We start from the raw sequence: 17,146 nt of genomic DNA, 5'->3' as shown, positions 1-17,146 counted from the left end.
AATGTATCCAGGAGGAAAAAGAAAGTTATTATCTTCATATGAAATAAAGAAACTGTGAAATATTTATTGAGCAAAGATAAGTTCATTTACTATCAACAGAGAATTACAATGTGGGGTCTGAAACTCTGGCAAGCAAATTGCATGAGCCTGTGTAAGTCCCCAAAAAAACGAATGTGAAGGAGAACTTATTTATACAGAGAAAAAGGAAGTTAGGCAGGTTATAGCAAACAACGAGTACATGGCTTTTCATTGGCTGAGTCTCTGCCAGGAAAGGAAAGTCTTCTCTTTTGCCTTTCGGGCTGTGTTGTCACAAGATGTGAAAGCTCCCTGCTACTGATCTACCAACACAATTTAATTGAGGTTTCCCTTTATTAATTTTTTTACAGTTCTAAGAGCTGAAACATTAAAAGAATGGATCCTGGCATTAAGATAATATTTAACATAGTCTCTATGTGTCTTTCCTGGGTATTGTCTTGGTTGAGGGACAGGAGTAACTTGGTCAAGAAAATTGTGTGGAAGATACATCATCATTTGACTGAGAAAAGAAAAGTGCTTGGGCACAGTGAAATGTCTAGTCAAGTAAGAACCAAACCTGGAAGCTGAGATTGTGTTATGTGATTCAGTGAATACAGGGTAAAGAACAATTAAAGAGTTGTACCTACTCAATGCATTAAATAAATAAGTAAAAAGATATTATTAGGGGTTGAAAGTCTGCTGGATTTCAATCACTCCATGATTGAAAATGAGGATATATGTTAAAATTTTAGCCTTTCTGACATTATTAATGCATGATTGTTAATGACATAAATGCAAGCTCTAGATACGTAAGAACAAATGCATGAAGTTAAACAAAGAGAAAAGATAGAATTTTTGTATTTAATTTAGAAACTGTTTTGCTACATCTTAATTTGTGCTGGAAAAAAGAGAGATAAAAAATAATTAAGATATGGTGCACAATATTCTGTTTGAGTCATATTAGAAAAACCCAGTTCATAAGAAGAAACATTAACATAAGATGTCAGGTTACTTGAAATAGAACCAGACATCCTGGAATGTAAAGTCAAGTGGGCCTTGGGAAGCATCACTATGAACAAAGTGGAGGGGATGGAATTCCAGTTGAGCTATTTCAAATCCTAAAAGATGATGCTGTGAAAATGCTGCACTCAATATGTCAGCAAATTTGCAAAACTCAGCAGTGGCCACAGGACTGGAAAATGTCAGTTTTCATTCCAATCCCAAAGAAAGACAATGCCAAAGAATACTCAAACTACCACACAATTGCACTCATCTCACACACTAGTAAAGTAATGCTCAAAATTCTCCAAACCAGGCTTCAGCAATACGTGAACCGTGAACTTCAAGATGTTCAAGTTAGTTTTAGAAAAGGCAGAGGAACCAGAGATCAAATTGTCAACATCCACTGGATCATTGAAAAAGCAAGAGAGTTCCAGAAAAATATCTATTTCTGGTTTATTGACTATGCCAAAGCCTTTGACTGTGTGGATCACAATAAACTGTGGAAAATTCTGAAAGAGTTGGGAATACAGACCACCTGACCTGCCTCTTGAGAAACCTGTATACTGTTCAGGAAGCAACAGTGAGAACAAGACATGGAACAACAGACTTGTTCCGAATAGGAAAAGGAGTACGTTAAGGCTGTATATTGTCACCCTGCTTATTTAACTTATATGCAGAGTACATCATGAGAAACGCTGGGCTGGAGGAAGCACAAGCTGGAATCACTATTGCAGGGAGAAATATCAATAACCTCAGATATGCAGATGACACCACCCTTATGGCAGAGAGTGAGGAAGAACTAAAGAGCCTCTTGATGAAAGTGAAAGAGGAGAGTGAAAAAAGTTGGCTTAAAGCTCAACATTCAGAAAACTAGGATCATGGCATCTGGTCCCATCATTTCATGGGAAATAGATGGGGCAACATTGGAAACCGTGTCAGACTTCATTTTTTTGGGCTCCAAAATCACTGCAGATGGTGATTGCAGCCATGAAAATAAAAGACACTTACTCCTTGGAAGGAAAGTTATGACCAACCTAGACAGCATATTAAAAAGCAGAGTCATTACTTTGTCCACAAAGGTCCGTCTATTCAAGGTTCTGGTTTTTCCAGTGGTCATGTATGAATATGATAGTTGGACTATAAGAAAACTTAGTGCTGAAGAATTGATGCTTTTGAACTGTGGTGTTGGAGAAGACTCTTGGGAGTCCCTTGGACTGCAAGAATATCCAACCAGTCCATCCTAAAGATCAGTCCTGGGTGTTCATTAGAAGGACTGATGCTGAAGCTGAAACTCCAATACTTTGACCACCTGATGCGGAGAGCTGACTCATTTGAAAAGACCCTCATGCTGGGAAAGATTGAGGGTGGGGGGAGAAAGGGACGACAGAGGATGAGATGGTTGGATGGCATCACCGACTCAATGGACATGGATTTGGGTATACTCCGGGAGTTGGGGATGGACAGGGAGGCCTGACATGCTGCGGTTCATGGGTCGCAGAAAGTTTGACAGGACTGAGTGACTGAACTGAACTGAAACACACAGCTAAATGGCAATAAAATAACACATGGAATCAGATGTATTTTCTACTTTGTTGACAGATGTACAAAATCTTCCTGTACAAGATCATCTCTGAAGTGTGAAATATATTTAAGATGTGGCCCCCTAAAACATGGGAGTAAGGAATCCTAAACAGAGAGGGAAGAAAAATCTAGTGAGGTGACAGATTTTAGAGTGCATTTAGAGAATGTTAGAGGGATCCAGCTTGCCTGGAAGCATCCAAGCAAACGCAAAAAAGTAGAGAAAGAGAGAGGAAAAGTATCTAACATGAGTTTCTGGTAGCTTTATTCTACATTAAAAATCTACATGTGTTATTATAGGTAGTATTGTGTCTTTATAAAATATGATATTACCCTATTTCATAGACGTTTTTGAAGTGGGGATATATATAAATAATTAAAGCAAATTGTCAAGACCTGGAGAGTTAGTAGTCACCCAGATCTGACTCCAAAGCCCATCGTTGTAACACTGTAGTTTTTCCAACATAGTGACTTCTGGCATTACTAAGTTAGACTTGGATCAGAGTTGGGTAGGTAAAATATAAATATCATTGTTGTTGTTCAGTTTTTAAGTCATTTCTGAATGTTTTTTGCAACCCCTTGGACTATAGTTCCTCTGTTCATGGGATTTCCCAGGCATGAGTACTGAAGTGGGTTCCCATCATCTTTTCCAGGGTATCTTCCTGACCCAGGGTTCAAACCTGTATCTCCTGCCTAGTAGTCAGTTCTTTACCACTGAGCCACCTGGGAAGCCCAGAATATAAATATGGATAAATGCCAAAACAAAGAATACTACACCATCATGGAGATCTACAGGTTGAGAAAAGTTTGTGTCCCCTACAGAGGACTACTCTTGTGGCTCAGCTGGTATAGAAGCCGCCTGCAAAGTGGGAGACCCTGGGTTCAAGTCCTGGGTTGGGAAGATCCCCTGGAGAAGGGAAAAGCTCCCACTCCAGTATTCTGGCCTGGAGAATCCCATGGACTATACAGTCCATGGGGTCACAAATAGTCGGAGACGACTGACCAATTTTCACTTCACTTCACAGACAACTATATTCTAAGGCTATATAAGAAATTTCTAGGACAAGAATCATGACAAGCTCTACTATCTCTAGAACCAGTAATCACTAAGATATTACCAACATAAATAATTTTGCATATCACTTCAAAAAGGCTTCATGTCACATATATAGTGAACTATCTGATCAGGAACACAGAATGTGAAAATGAGTACATTTGTTAAGAATAAAGCATTAGATGAAGATTAAAGCTGGAACTCCAAATTTTGTACTCTGAAACACATGGCTCTTTTAAAACATTGATCCCTTTTAACACCAATTGCCCCCATTTTGATTTCTTTACATTGGCTCAAGTCAGGTTTTATTTTTCTTCTTTAAATGATAAAATACAATTTGGAAATACAATTTGATATTTTCAAAACATTATCATCAGACATTTAGACTTTGACAAATGTCTTCTGAAGTATTTTTCAGAAGAGAATTTTTTAGATGCCAATTTTTTTAGAAACTTACCAAAATGGTAATTTTTCCAATTTTCTCTCCTATGAAAATCCTATTTAATTATATGTCCCTCGTGATTTTTTCTTTTTTATTCTTCTGTGCAAATTACATTTATAATGGTTGTGTTATATTTGCATAGTTAAAAGTGTTTATATATTTCAGTTATCCTAGTCATATAATCCTTTTTTCTTATATATAAAATAATAATATAATAATATATAATGTATTATATATATTGTATATATAATGTATTATATATTATATACAATGTAATATCTTACATATAATCTTTTCTCTTATAATGTTTGCTATGTTTTCTAGGAGTGTTGTTATGTGGTTTTTTTTGTATCCTACTATAGATGAAACTCGGAGAAGGCAATGGGACCCCACTCCAGTGCTCTTGCCTGGAAACTCCCATGGATGGAGAAGCCTGGCAGGCTGCAGTCCATGGGGTCGCTCGAAGAGTTGGACACGACTGAGCAACTTCACTTTCACTTTTCACTCTCATGCATTGGAGAAGGAAATGGCAACCCACTCCAGTGTTCTTGCCTGGAGAATCCTAGGGACGGAGCAGCCTGGTGGGCTGCAATCCATGGGGTCACACAGAGTCAGACACTACTGAAGCAACTTAGCAGCAGCGTAGATGAAAGTAAACACAATTCATCGAAAAATCCTCAGGTTTCTCTACAAAATATTTCCAAGTTTCTCCTCTTCATAGTAGTCACAAAGATAATTTGCAATTGCCATTCTTTTCCAAGATTAGTGTCACAGTGATTTCTTTTTAATTGTGATTTTTTTTTAATTGGAGGATAATTGCTTTACAATATTGTGTTGGCCACGCATCAACATGAATCAGCCACAGGTATATGCATGTCCCTTTCTTCCTGAAGCCCCCTCCCTGCTCCCATCCATCCCGCCCTCTAGATTTTCACAGACCACTGAATTGAACTGTCTATGCTCGTTCCCACTTGAACTGAACTGAATGCCAGATGACATTTATTTCAATTCCTCAAAGAAAGTGTATATGTTTTCTTCTATTACCTCAAAGGGCACAGGTCCTGGAGATGAGACATGAATTCTAAACCATAATGAGTATCACCCTATTTACTTCAAATCTGAACGCGTCACTTTAGACCATACCTTCCTCATGGCGATTTTCATCTCCATGTTTCTCAGGGTGTAGATGAGAGGGTTCAGCACGGGGCCAATCACAGTGTAAAACACCGAGATGTCCTTGTCCTTGTTCTCGCTCCCTGCAGGCAGAACGTAAGTATAGATACAGGGAACGAAGAATAACACTACAACTGTTATGTGAGAACCACACGTTGAGAGAGCTTTTCTTCGCCCTGCAGAAGAATGTGTTCTAAGGTTATATAGTATGACTATGTAAGAAGCTACTAGAACAAGAAATATGACAAGCACCACCATTCCTGAATTTGCAATCACTAAGATACTCACAACATGAATATCTTTGCACACCAGTTTCAAGAGAGGCTTCACATCACATAGGTAGTGATCTATCTGATTAGGACCGCAGAAAGGTAACCTGAGTACCATGAGAAGTAAAGCAATAGAATGCCAAAAGCCGACAACCCAGGCCAGGATGATGAACATGTTACACCTCTGTCTGTTCATGATGACCATGTAGTGCAGGGGCTTGACAATGGCGACGTAGCGGTCAAAAGCCATGGACACCAAGATGAATAGTTCCACACCTGCCAGCAAGTGGGCAGTGAAGAGCTGGGTCATACAGTTGCTATAGGAAATGTTTTTTCTTGCTGCAGCTAAGTCCCTGATTAGCCTGGGGACCACCGTGGAGGTGTAGCTGACATCCATGAGGGAGAGCTGACAGAGAAAGTAGTACATTGGTTGCTGCTTTAGATGGCTGCAGGTGATGGTGAGTAAGACGATGACATTCCCCATCAAGACAGCCAGGTAACAGAGCAGGAACAAGGAAAAGAACAGTAGCTCTATTTTCTTATCTCCCCACAACCCTATGAAAACAAATTCTGTGACATTGTTTTGGTTTTCCATGAGGTTGAGTAGAGTTCAGGACACACAGCAGAAACTCAGTTTATCTGAAACAATAGAATAATACATCTTTAATTGCATATTTAAAGTTTTGGATTATTTTCTTGTACACTGAGCAAAGATGTAGGTCACAGAAAGTTTACTATAGGCAATCTATCATTTGATATTAAGAGAAGCACATTTCAAACAATATTTAATAAAATATTAATTATGACTGGAATTGTAACAACCCAACCAAGAGGTGGTATTCTGATACTCATTTTATATTTATAAAATAAAAGCAAGAGGTTTCAGTAATTTGCATCAAATCATTAAGAGATTAAGTTGCAATCAAACTAAGATGAACCTGACTCTGGTACCAGAGTTCATGCCCTTGGGAACTATGCAACAACATTCACCAACCACGGAAATTCCAGCTTTTGTCCATCTCTGTAAAAAATATAGTCATTCTCCATCCAAGCCTTTAGCCATCTATGTAATGGCCATTTATATGTTTAAGAAAATCTCTCCACTTCTCCACATGCATGTATTTCACATACAAAGTCCCAATTTTAGATTAACATTCTATACATTCAATGGAACTAAATATTATTTTTGAAATTTTTGAAAAATGCTTTTAATCATAGCAGAGCATACCTGTGTTGGTAGAAAATAGTCTCATTGACTCTCCTTGTAGGCATGTGTGATAAAGATTCAGAACACAGAGAGACTGGAAACAGAGAAGTTAAGCACACTGTGAACCATTTGAATATAGGAAGAAAGGTTATCATTATGTAAAAATTCACTTTAACCTTAATTTCAATAAATACATGTTTCAGAGGTTTCTGTTGATACTCCTTAGAGCTAGTAGCTTTTGTTTATATTTTGGGTTTTTTTTTTCTTTTTTTTTAATTGGGTGAACTCAACACAAAGAATTATTTAGTTAAATACTTTAGAACAGTGCCACCGTTTGGATGTAGTACATCCAAAACAGTACATCAAGGAGAACAGGGTGAATATGTTGAAAAAAATCACCTTTTACCCAAAACCAAATGTTCTCCACAGTAAAATCATTGTTTGTATCAAATACTGTTAATTGCAATGAGTTGTTGTTTAATGGCATCATTGAGGAACAATGTGACATGTTAGATAGATCCATCATCTTAACGATACATGCGCACGTGTCCTATTTGATTTTTGTTGAGCACTAAACAGTTCATCCTCTCTGAGCCTTCTTCAACTGGTAAGTGAAATGAATACTGCTGGATCTATTTGCCTTACAGCAAGAACAGAACGTGAAATTCATACAAAATATACTCAATATAATGAGCTTGCGATTCTAACTTTTCAACTACAAAGGACAGGACTCCAACAGGAAACCAATGGTTCTATAAGAAATTATACATCAACACCTACATCAGTTAATGGCTGTATCTTTAGATTCTATTCTGCCACAGGAAGATTTATTGAAGAACTTTTATTAGATTTACAGAAGTTTAAGGAAGAAACACAGGTGTTGGTTTAAGTTTGCTCTGTGTACAAATGGAGAGCTTAGCAAAGTACTTCTTTGTTTATGAATTGAGAAACCTAGTCTATGTTTATGCGGAAGACTCTGTCACATGATATAAACAAATTTAAAGACACTTTTTAATTAAAATTATAATAGAAATTATAGAAAAACTAGAGAACCAAAACTGTAGAAAATGCAACTCTTGGTTTAGCATCTTTTTTAAATAGTAGTACAAGCCTCAGCAACCCTTAATATTTGCATTAGTGCCGCACTACTTAATATAGACTCAGAAAAAAATCCTTCAGTGCAGGCCTTATTCTTCTGGTCTTCCTTTAAACCAGGAACAAAAAGACTGTGTCGTCCCCTTCTTCGTCCTGCCCCGCTCTCGCTCCTTTCTCTCCCTGCATCCAGCCCACACACATGCCACCATCACCCAAATACATGTTTAGATGCCAAGGGTTTTGAGAGGGAAGGAGAATATTGAGTCCAACTTTTCACATACCTTTCAGTTAAGGTGTTTCTTCCAAAAACCCCTCCTTCAAGCTTTAAATTGTTAAAAAAAAAAAAAGAAAAAAAAACAGTGAGGAATAGTTTGCAAAGATATATCAAACTACAGTTTGAGAGAGAAAAAAAGCACTTAAGCATATTAAGAAAAGGGATTTATAATTAAGGTCATGAGAGAACATGGACAGTGTAAAATCCCAAGGGCAATTGGATAAAATTTGTATCAAAATTTTAAATGTTTATCATATCAATAATAAAGTAAAAAATCATGATATTAACATGTGTGGTTTTCATTATTTTCTGTATTTAGAGGAAAGTGTTGAGATGAAAAGAGATAGTTAAAATGTCATTTTCTCAGTCATGTCCCACTGTTTGCAAGCCCACGGGCTGTAGCCCTCCAGGCTCTCTCCTTGGAATTCTCCAAGAAGGAATACTGGAGTGGGTTGCCATGCCCTTCTCCAGGAGATCTTTCCAATCCAGGGATCAAAACCAGTTCTCCTGTATTGCAGGCATCTTCTTTACCATCTGAGCTGCTAGGGAAGCCCAAATATTGGGGCACTATATACTAACTCATTAAATGATCTGGGAACAACACTAAAAAATTTTCATTTACTGACCATTTCATCTTTACCACCACCTAGTAAGGTATATAAAGTTTCAATTACTATGATCAAAAATTATGTAATTTTTTTCTAAATCCCAATTATTTTTATATAAATTTAATGTACATACATGTAACTAATCATAACACTGATTTCTGCAAGATTTTACTTTTATTTGAAACGTCAGATGATCTTTCAGGCTGTTTGTTTTTATTTCTCTGAGACTGTGCTTTGAAACAGCAAATAGATAAAGAATACATCTGACCTTCTCAGGAACTGTCCATCCAAAAGAACATTTTAGGAAAGCATTGCTATATATAATTTGAATTAAAAGCACACCAAAGGAAAACAGGAAAAAAAACCAAAAAAGTCCCACAGGCATTTTACAGCAGCCAGTGTGTGTAAGATCATAATTATAAGAACAAAGCTACTAATATTAATGACATCTATAAGACAGGTTTGAGATTTCTTTCTTTAATCTCTTGAGGGTTATATAGGAATGATTCAATAACTTTATAGTGTTATAATACCAATGAAATGTTATGGATATTTTTCTATCTTTCACTTCTAAAATAATTTCCTCAAAAACTGAGTTTGCTGACATTTACGAAAGTATATATAATACACATTTAATATATTTGAAATATTTATTACTTAATTGTATAAATATGGTAAGAGATAATCAGGACACTTATACTTCCCAGATACACTTCACATTATTATCACAATTTGGAAATTATTTCTCAGTGTCTTTTTACTCCCACTTGAAATTTAGAAGCCATGAACAGCAATTTGTGCCAACAGGTATCATGTAGTATTAGGTAACATTAGACGGCTGGGGAGAAAGTCACAGTCCATTTTTCTTTAGTGTTTTGGGTTGTTTTGCCATCCTTTGTCCCTTTCCATCCCGTTGGCAAGAGAGGAAGAAGGGTGTCAGTACAAACTAGGGAGGCAGCTGGAGTACACTGTGGTCCTCAGTTCTGATTTCTTATCAAGCGGTTTTCACGGGCCATGCAAGGTCTTTCTAAAGTTTTATTTATTTTATAATACATTTTTCCTTTTTAAAATGCTCATTTCCACTCTATATACTCTCTGTACGCTAATGTATGTAACTCTTACTAGCCGCAGGGCATTTCATATTAGTTGTACTCTCCTCACGGCCGTCAACATGTAGAAATAATCTCAGTATAATCACCTTAAACTGTGGCACTTGACTCTGTCTTCTCCTTGCTGCTTGATACTAGGAAGCAATAAAAGTCTTTAAATGCAAATTTGATTAAGTAATAAACAGTCTTTCAAAGATCAATAAAACTGATAATATCTCAAAATAAGGAAAAGAGGGAGAGAAGAAAGAAGAAGAGAATGAGAGAAAAATAGAAACAAAATACTTAAACCAAGAATGAAATAATGTACAGCATTGCAGAATCTACATATATTAACAGGGTGGTAGAAAATACTTTTAAAAATATTTTTTAAAAAATCATAGAATCTAACAGAAGATATAGAAAAGCAGAATTGTTCTATATCAGCTAAAGAAATTAAATTCATGGCTAAACTTCTTGCCAAATATAACTTCTGGCCCAATGAATTTAATAATAATTTATCATGATCTTGTGGAAATTATCCCAGGAATAAAAGACTCAAAATGCAACAGTGTAATTCACTATATTAGCACAATAAAGAGAATAATCACAAGGTCATTTCAATAAATGCATGAAGTTAATTATAATTTAAAACATTTCAAAAAATATAAAATAAAACATTTCCATTTACATATATATATATATAATATTTTTAAAACATTTCAGCAAATGAAAGGGAATTGCTTAATTTAATATAGCAACTGTATAAGACCTATAACTACCATCACTTATATTGGGGAATATTCTGTAAGTTTGGACCAATAAAAGACTGTCGACTCCTATTCCTGGATTAAATCCTAAATTCTATTACACTGCGATAAGGTAAGAAAAAGAAACATAAGACATATAGATTCAAAAGGTAGGAGTGAAATTGTAACAAATACACATATATGCAGATAGAATGGTTCTATGGTAGAAAATGCTAAGTGTTCTGTAAAGAATCTAAGGCGGTGCTAGTGGTAAAGAACCCACCTGCCAATCCAAGAGACATGAGACAAGGGTGTGATCCCTGGGTCGGGAGGATCCTCTAGAGGAAGGCATGGGAACCCACTCCAACATTCTTACCTGGGGAATCCCCATGGACAGAGGAGCCTGGCAGGCTACAGTCCATGGAGTTTCAAAGAGTCAGGCACAACTGAAGTGAGTTAGCGTGCATGCAATCAATTAGTTAGTTTAGCAAGTTCACAAGATATAATATCAATACAAAATTTAAATGCATTTCTGTAATAGCAACAATTAAAAACTGAAATTAGGATCAGCATCTGTATAAGGTATTTATTAAAAATATGAAACTTGAGAGATAAACATACAATAATATATACTTGTAGAACACCTAACTTGCATAACAAAACCAGAAAATATTTCTTAGAAAAATTCAGTACATAAATAAGTGAAGAGATATGCCTTATAGGTGAGTTATAAGACTTACTCTATTTTACCATTTTGCTTTTTTTAATTTCAATGCAGCTTCAATAAAATAAAACAGAATAATCAGAATTAATCAATAATCCCATTCTGAAGTTTATGTAGAAATATACAAGTTTAAAGAAACCTAGAATACTTTCAAAAATCTTTTATGACCACAATAAAATCAACCACAGAAACAAGAAGAAACAAATTATGTAGACTAAACAACGTGGTACTGAAAAGCCAATGGTCTACTGATGAAATCAAAGAGGAAACTAAAAAATACCTTGAGATAAATGATAATGAAAGCACAACCATACAAAACCTATGGGATGCAGCAAAAGTGATTCTTAGAGGGAAATTCATAGCAATACAGATCTTCCCCAAACAATAAATATCTCAAATAAACAATCTAATCTACCACTTTAAAGGATTGGAAAAAGAAGAGCAAACAAAACCTAAAGTATGCAGAAAGAAGGAATAAAGATCACTTAGAAATCAACAAAATAGAGATATAAAATAATAGAACAACAAATAAAACCAAGAGCAGGTTCACAGAAAAGATAAACAAAATAGACAAACCTCCAGCCAAGCTCATGATGAAGACAACAGAGAAGATCCAAATAAACAAAATAAGAAATGAGAAATGAGAAATAACAATCAATGCCACTGTAATAAGAAAATACATAAGTGAGTACAAGCAATAATTATATGCCAACAAACTGGACAAAGTAGAAGAAATGGGCAAATTTCTAGAAACATGTGACACACAAAAAAGAATCAAGGATAAATAGATTAATTGAACAGATGTATCACTACAAGTGAAATAGAATCTGTAAAAAAAAAATTAAAAAAAAAACTCCCTGAAAAAAAAAAAAGTCCAGAGCCAGATGGTTTCATTGGGGAATTCTACCAGACATAAAAGAACTTACACTAACCATTCTCAAGCTCTACAAAAAGACTGAAGATGAGGGAACCCACCCAAAATCATTATATGAAGCCATCATCCCCCCGAAATCAAAGTCAAAGATAGTACCAAAAAGAAATTATAGTCCAATATCTTTGATGAATACAGATGCAAAAATCCTCAACAAAATATTAGCAAACCAACTTCAACAGTATGCATAAGGTCATCCACCACAACCAAGTTGGATTCATACAATGGTCACAAGGATGGTTCAACATACATAAATAAATTCATGTGATATACCACATCAAAAAAAGAAAAGACAGAAAACACTCAATAGGTGAAAAGGTATTTGATAAAATTAAAGATTCATGCATTATACAAACTCAAATTTGATATATAGAAAACATCTTAGCATAATAAAAGCTATTTATGACAGTTCAGTTCAGTACAGTCATTCAGTCGTGTCTGACTCTTTGTGACTGCATGGACTGCAGCAGGCCAGGACTCCCTGTCTATCACCAACTCCCGGAGTTTACTCAAACTCATGTCCATTGAGTCGGTGATACCATCTGACCATCTCATCCTTTGTCATCCTCTTCTCCTCCTGCCTTCAATCTTTCCCAGCAACAGAGTCTTTTCTTTTCTTTTTTTCATTTATTTTTATTAGTTGGAGGCTAATTACTTTAAAATATTGTAGTGGGTTTTGTCATACATTGACATGAATCAGCCATGGATTTGCATGTATTCCCCATCACGATCCCCCCTCCCACCTCCCTCTCCACCCGATTTCTCTGGGTCTTCCCAGTGCACCAGGCCCGAGCACTTGTCTCATGCATCCAGACTGGGCTGGTGATCTGTTTCACCCTAGATAATATACATGTTTCGATGCTGTTCTCTCGAAACATCCCACCCTCGCCTTCTCCCACAGAGTCCAATCTGTTCTGTACATCTGTGTCTCTCTTTCTGTTTTGCATATAGGGTTATCGTTACCATCTTTCTAAATTCCATATATATGCATTAGTATACTGTATTGGTCTTTATCTTTCTGGCTTCCTTCACTCTGTATAATGGGCTCCAGTTTCATCCATCTCATTAGAACTGATTCAAATGAATTCTTTTTAATGGCTGAGTAATATTCCGTGGTGTATATGTACCACAGCTTCCTTATCTATTCATCTGCTGATGGGCATCTAGGTTGCTTCCATGTCCTGGCTGTTATAAATAGTGCTGTGATGAACATTGGGGTGCACGTGTCTCTTTCAGATCTGGTTTCCTCGGTGTGTATGCCCAGAAATGGTATTGCTCGTCATATGGCAGTTCTAATTCCAGTTTTTTAAGGGTCTTTTCTAATGAGTCAGTTCTTCACATCAGGTGGCCAAAGTATTGGAGTTTCAGATTCAACATCATTCTTTGCAACGAATATTCAGGACTGATTTCCTTTAAGATGGACCAGCTGGATCTCCTTGCAATCCAAGGGACTCTCAAGAGTCTTCTCTAGCCCCACAGATCAAAAGTATCAATTCTTCTGCACTCAGCTTTCTTTATAGTCCAACTCTCACATCCATACATGACCACTGGAAAAACTACAGCTTTGACTAGACGGACCTTTGTTGACAAAGAAATGTCTCTGCTTTTTAATAAGCTGACTAGGTTGATCATAACTTTTCTTCCAAGGAGCAAGCATCTTTTATTTTCATGGTCACAGTCATCATCTACAGTGATTTAGGAGCCCCCCAAAATTAATTCTGTCACTGTTTCTACTGTTTTCCCATCTGTTTGCCATGAAGTCATGGGACCAGATGCCATGATCTTAGTTTTCTAAATGTTGAGCTTTAAGCCAACATTTTCACTCTCCTCTTTCACTTTCATCAAGAGGCTTTTTAGTTGTTCTTTGCTTTCTGCCATAAGGGTGGTGTCATCTGCATATGTGAGGTTATTGATATTTCTCCCAGCAATCTTGATTCCAGCTTGTGCTTCATCCAGTCCAGCATTTCTCAAGATGTGCTCTGCATATAAGTTAAATAAGCAGGGTGACACGATACAGCCTTGAAGTACTCCTTTCCCGATTTGGAACCAGTCTGTTGTTCCATGTCCAGTTCTAACTGTGGCTTCTCGACCTGCATGTATATTTGTCAGGAGGCAGGTCAGGTGGTCTGTTATTCACATCTCTTGAAGAATTTTCCACAGTTTGTGGAAAAGATGGGCATAAAGGACAGAAATGGTATGGACCTAACAGAAGCAGAAGATATTAAGAAGAGTTGGCAAGAATTCACAGAAGAACTATACAAAAAATGATCTGTATGACCCAAATAACCACAATGGTGTGATCCCTCACCTAGATACAACATCCTGAAATGCGAAGTCAAGTGGGCCTTAGGAAGCATCACTATGTACAAAGCTAGTAGAAGTGATGGAATTCCAGTTGAACTATTTCAAATACTAAAAGGTGCTGTGAAAGTGCTGCACTCAATATGCCAGCAAATTTGAAAAATTCAACAGTGGCCACAGAACTAGAAAAGTTAAGTTTTCATTCCAATCCCAAAGAAAGGCAATGCAAAGAATGCTCAAACTACTGCACAATTGCACTCATCTCACACACTAGTAAAGTAATGCTCAAAATTCTCCAAGCCAGGCTTCAATAGTATGTGAACTGTGAACTTCCAAATGTTCAAACTGAATTTAGAAAAGGCAGAGGAACCAGAGATCAAATTGCCAACATCTTCTGGATCATTAAAAAGGCAAGAGAGTTCCAGAAAAGCATCTATTTCTGCTTAATTGACTAGGCCAAAATTTGACTGTATGAGTCACAACAAACCGTGGAAAATTCTTCAAGAGATTTAACACAGTAGCCCAAAGATATTACACAGTCTGACCTCAGGTGGTGCAGTGGTAAAGAATCTGCCTTCCAATGCAGGAAATGCAAGAGACATGGGTTTGATCCTTGATCTGGGAAGCTACCTTGGAGTAGGAAATGGTAACCGACTCCAGTAGTCCTGTTGGGAAAATCCCATGGACAGTGGATTCTGACGGTCTACAATCCATGGAGTCACAAAGAATCAGACATGAGTGAGTGACTGAGCACACATTACACATTAGTTGTGGTCCTATAGTTGTTCACTATCTAGAAATAATCTCTTAGTTTAAGGTGAGTACACCTTAAAGTATGTTTGACTCTGTCTTCTCCTTGCCGCAGGACTGGAAAGCAATAAAAGTCTTTAAAAAGAAATTTAGATGCATATAAATATAGTCTACAGAGAAATAATGCCTAAAACAAATTTGCAAAGGTTTTGACCTAGCAAGCTAGAAAAATAATAGGAAAATAAACATCAAGTAAGCAAAACACAGGAATTAGGGATAAGAAAAACTCAGCGAAATAAAAATAATTTAAAAATGGAAAAAATAATTAAACAAAAAGCTGTTTCTTTAAAGGATCATTAAGCCGGATTGCATCTCAGAACAGTAGGGAATGGGAGAGGGAAAAGGTAAAGACTAAAAGAATAAGAGAGAAAAATAGAGACAAATTACCTAAATAGAGAATAAAACAATATGTAGCATTACAGATTCTATAGACATTAATAGGGTAGTAGAAAATATTATGATCAGTAAAGTTAAATTTATTGGGCTTATAGTTGAGACAGGAGAGGGAGTTAACTAGGACCAATGGACTGAGAACATGGGGAAGCATCCTTGCAGAAGGGAACACACCTGTGCAGGTTCTGTGGTGGGAAGGAGCGAGGCAGCCAAATAGAGGACGTTGTTTGGCTGTTTTACTGAGAAGTTAGTACTCATGGTTCTTAACTCCATGGCTGTCTCACCGACAGTGTTTTTTTTTAATCACCTTGAGTATTGTTTTCCTCATCTATAAACTGGGATAGCATTACCCACTTTGCAGGGACTTCCCTGACGTTTCAGTGACTAACTCTCTGCGCTCTCAAAGCAAAGGATCTGGGTTCAGTCCCTGCTCAGAGAACTAGAGAGAACACACTCTGCAATTACGAGTTTGCAGGTCACAAACTAAAGACACCACGTGCAGCAGCTGAGACCCAACACCACCAAACGAATGCACACGTCATGTTAAATAAATAAACAAACCATTGGAAAATGCTACACTGACTAGAAAACTAACAAGTAAAACCTCTCTAAAAAGGAAAAAAAAAATCCACAGAAGGGTTAATTCCATCTGAGAAGAAGGAATCTAGTTAAACATGTCTTATGTTACAGGATAAATAACACAAGAAAAAAATAAAGATATTTATGTATGTATTTATATTACATGTATGTGATACACATATGTACCAGCATATTCATGAAATAAAGTGGACACACAATTGCAATTCTCATTTCTGTAACTTGTTACTTGGTTGTGACTGGTCATTATGACTAGTTTCTTTTGTGACTCATTTTGCATTCTCTGTACCTTCGGAAAGAATGGAAGCTGGCCACGGATTTTTACCTGGTGTGTGGCACAGGCCTTCAGTGGTAAAAAGTCTGGGTCATTGTTAATTCTGATTGGATGGGGTTGTTGTAGTTTTGTATTGATTTTAATTTTCAATAGTGATCACAGTAAGTGGAGATCTGTGGGAGCTATTGTATTTCAAACATATTTTTTCTTATCTCCACTGAGGAGTATCAGTCTATTTCCTCTTAGTAATCAGGATTAATAACCCAGTCATCACCCTAACTTACTAATTTGCCTGTTGACTCAGAGGCAAGAGCAGCCCAATATTGTCAGACAAAAGTCTTAGCTCTCAGTTCAAAAGAATCTCTTTGTATCTCCTTGTAGAAACATTTCTCATTTTGTAACTGAAGCCTCTAAGCAAGCAGAACATAATGGGAACCGGAAGCACATATTTTTGTAATAATTTACTAAAGTTAGTAGTGTAGACCATTACTCACATTTTTAAACTTTGTGATGTGGGAAACAAATGTTTTCATGTTTTTTGCCCATTCAAACAAGTGGTACATAT

The 17,146-nt window shown here is 36.6% G+C and overlaps 1 protein-coding gene across 1 annotated transcript; it reads right to left on the bottom strand.

The window, feature by feature from the left end:
* Positions 1-5,198: 5,198 nt before the first annotated feature.
* On the bottom strand, positions 5,199-6,128 carry LOC122450544 (olfactory receptor 4P4-like). The gene has a single exon (XM_043482914.1). It carries the CDS (start codon positions 6,126-6,128, stop codon positions 5,199-5,201), a length of 930 nt encoding a protein of 309 aa, XP_043338849.1.
* Positions 6,129-17,146: the final 11,018 nt, after the last annotated feature.

This window comes from Cervus canadensis, chromosome 11 (assembly GCF_019320065.1).
Source record: "Cervus canadensis isolate Bull #8, Minnesota chromosome 11, ASM1932006v1, whole genome shotgun sequence".
NCBI lineage: Eukaryota > Metazoa > Chordata > Mammalia > Artiodactyla > Cervidae > Cervus > Cervus canadensis.
The sequence above is the reverse complement of the archived record's forward strand: the minus strand, read 5'-3'. Positions and strand labels throughout refer to the sequence as shown.

Bases quoted from the DNA above. Each gene is read 5' to 3' on its own strand.
- LOC122450544 (XM_043482914.1), bottom strand. From the start codon at position 6,128: ATGGAAAACCAAAACAATGTCACAGAATTTGTTTTCATAGGGTTGTGG.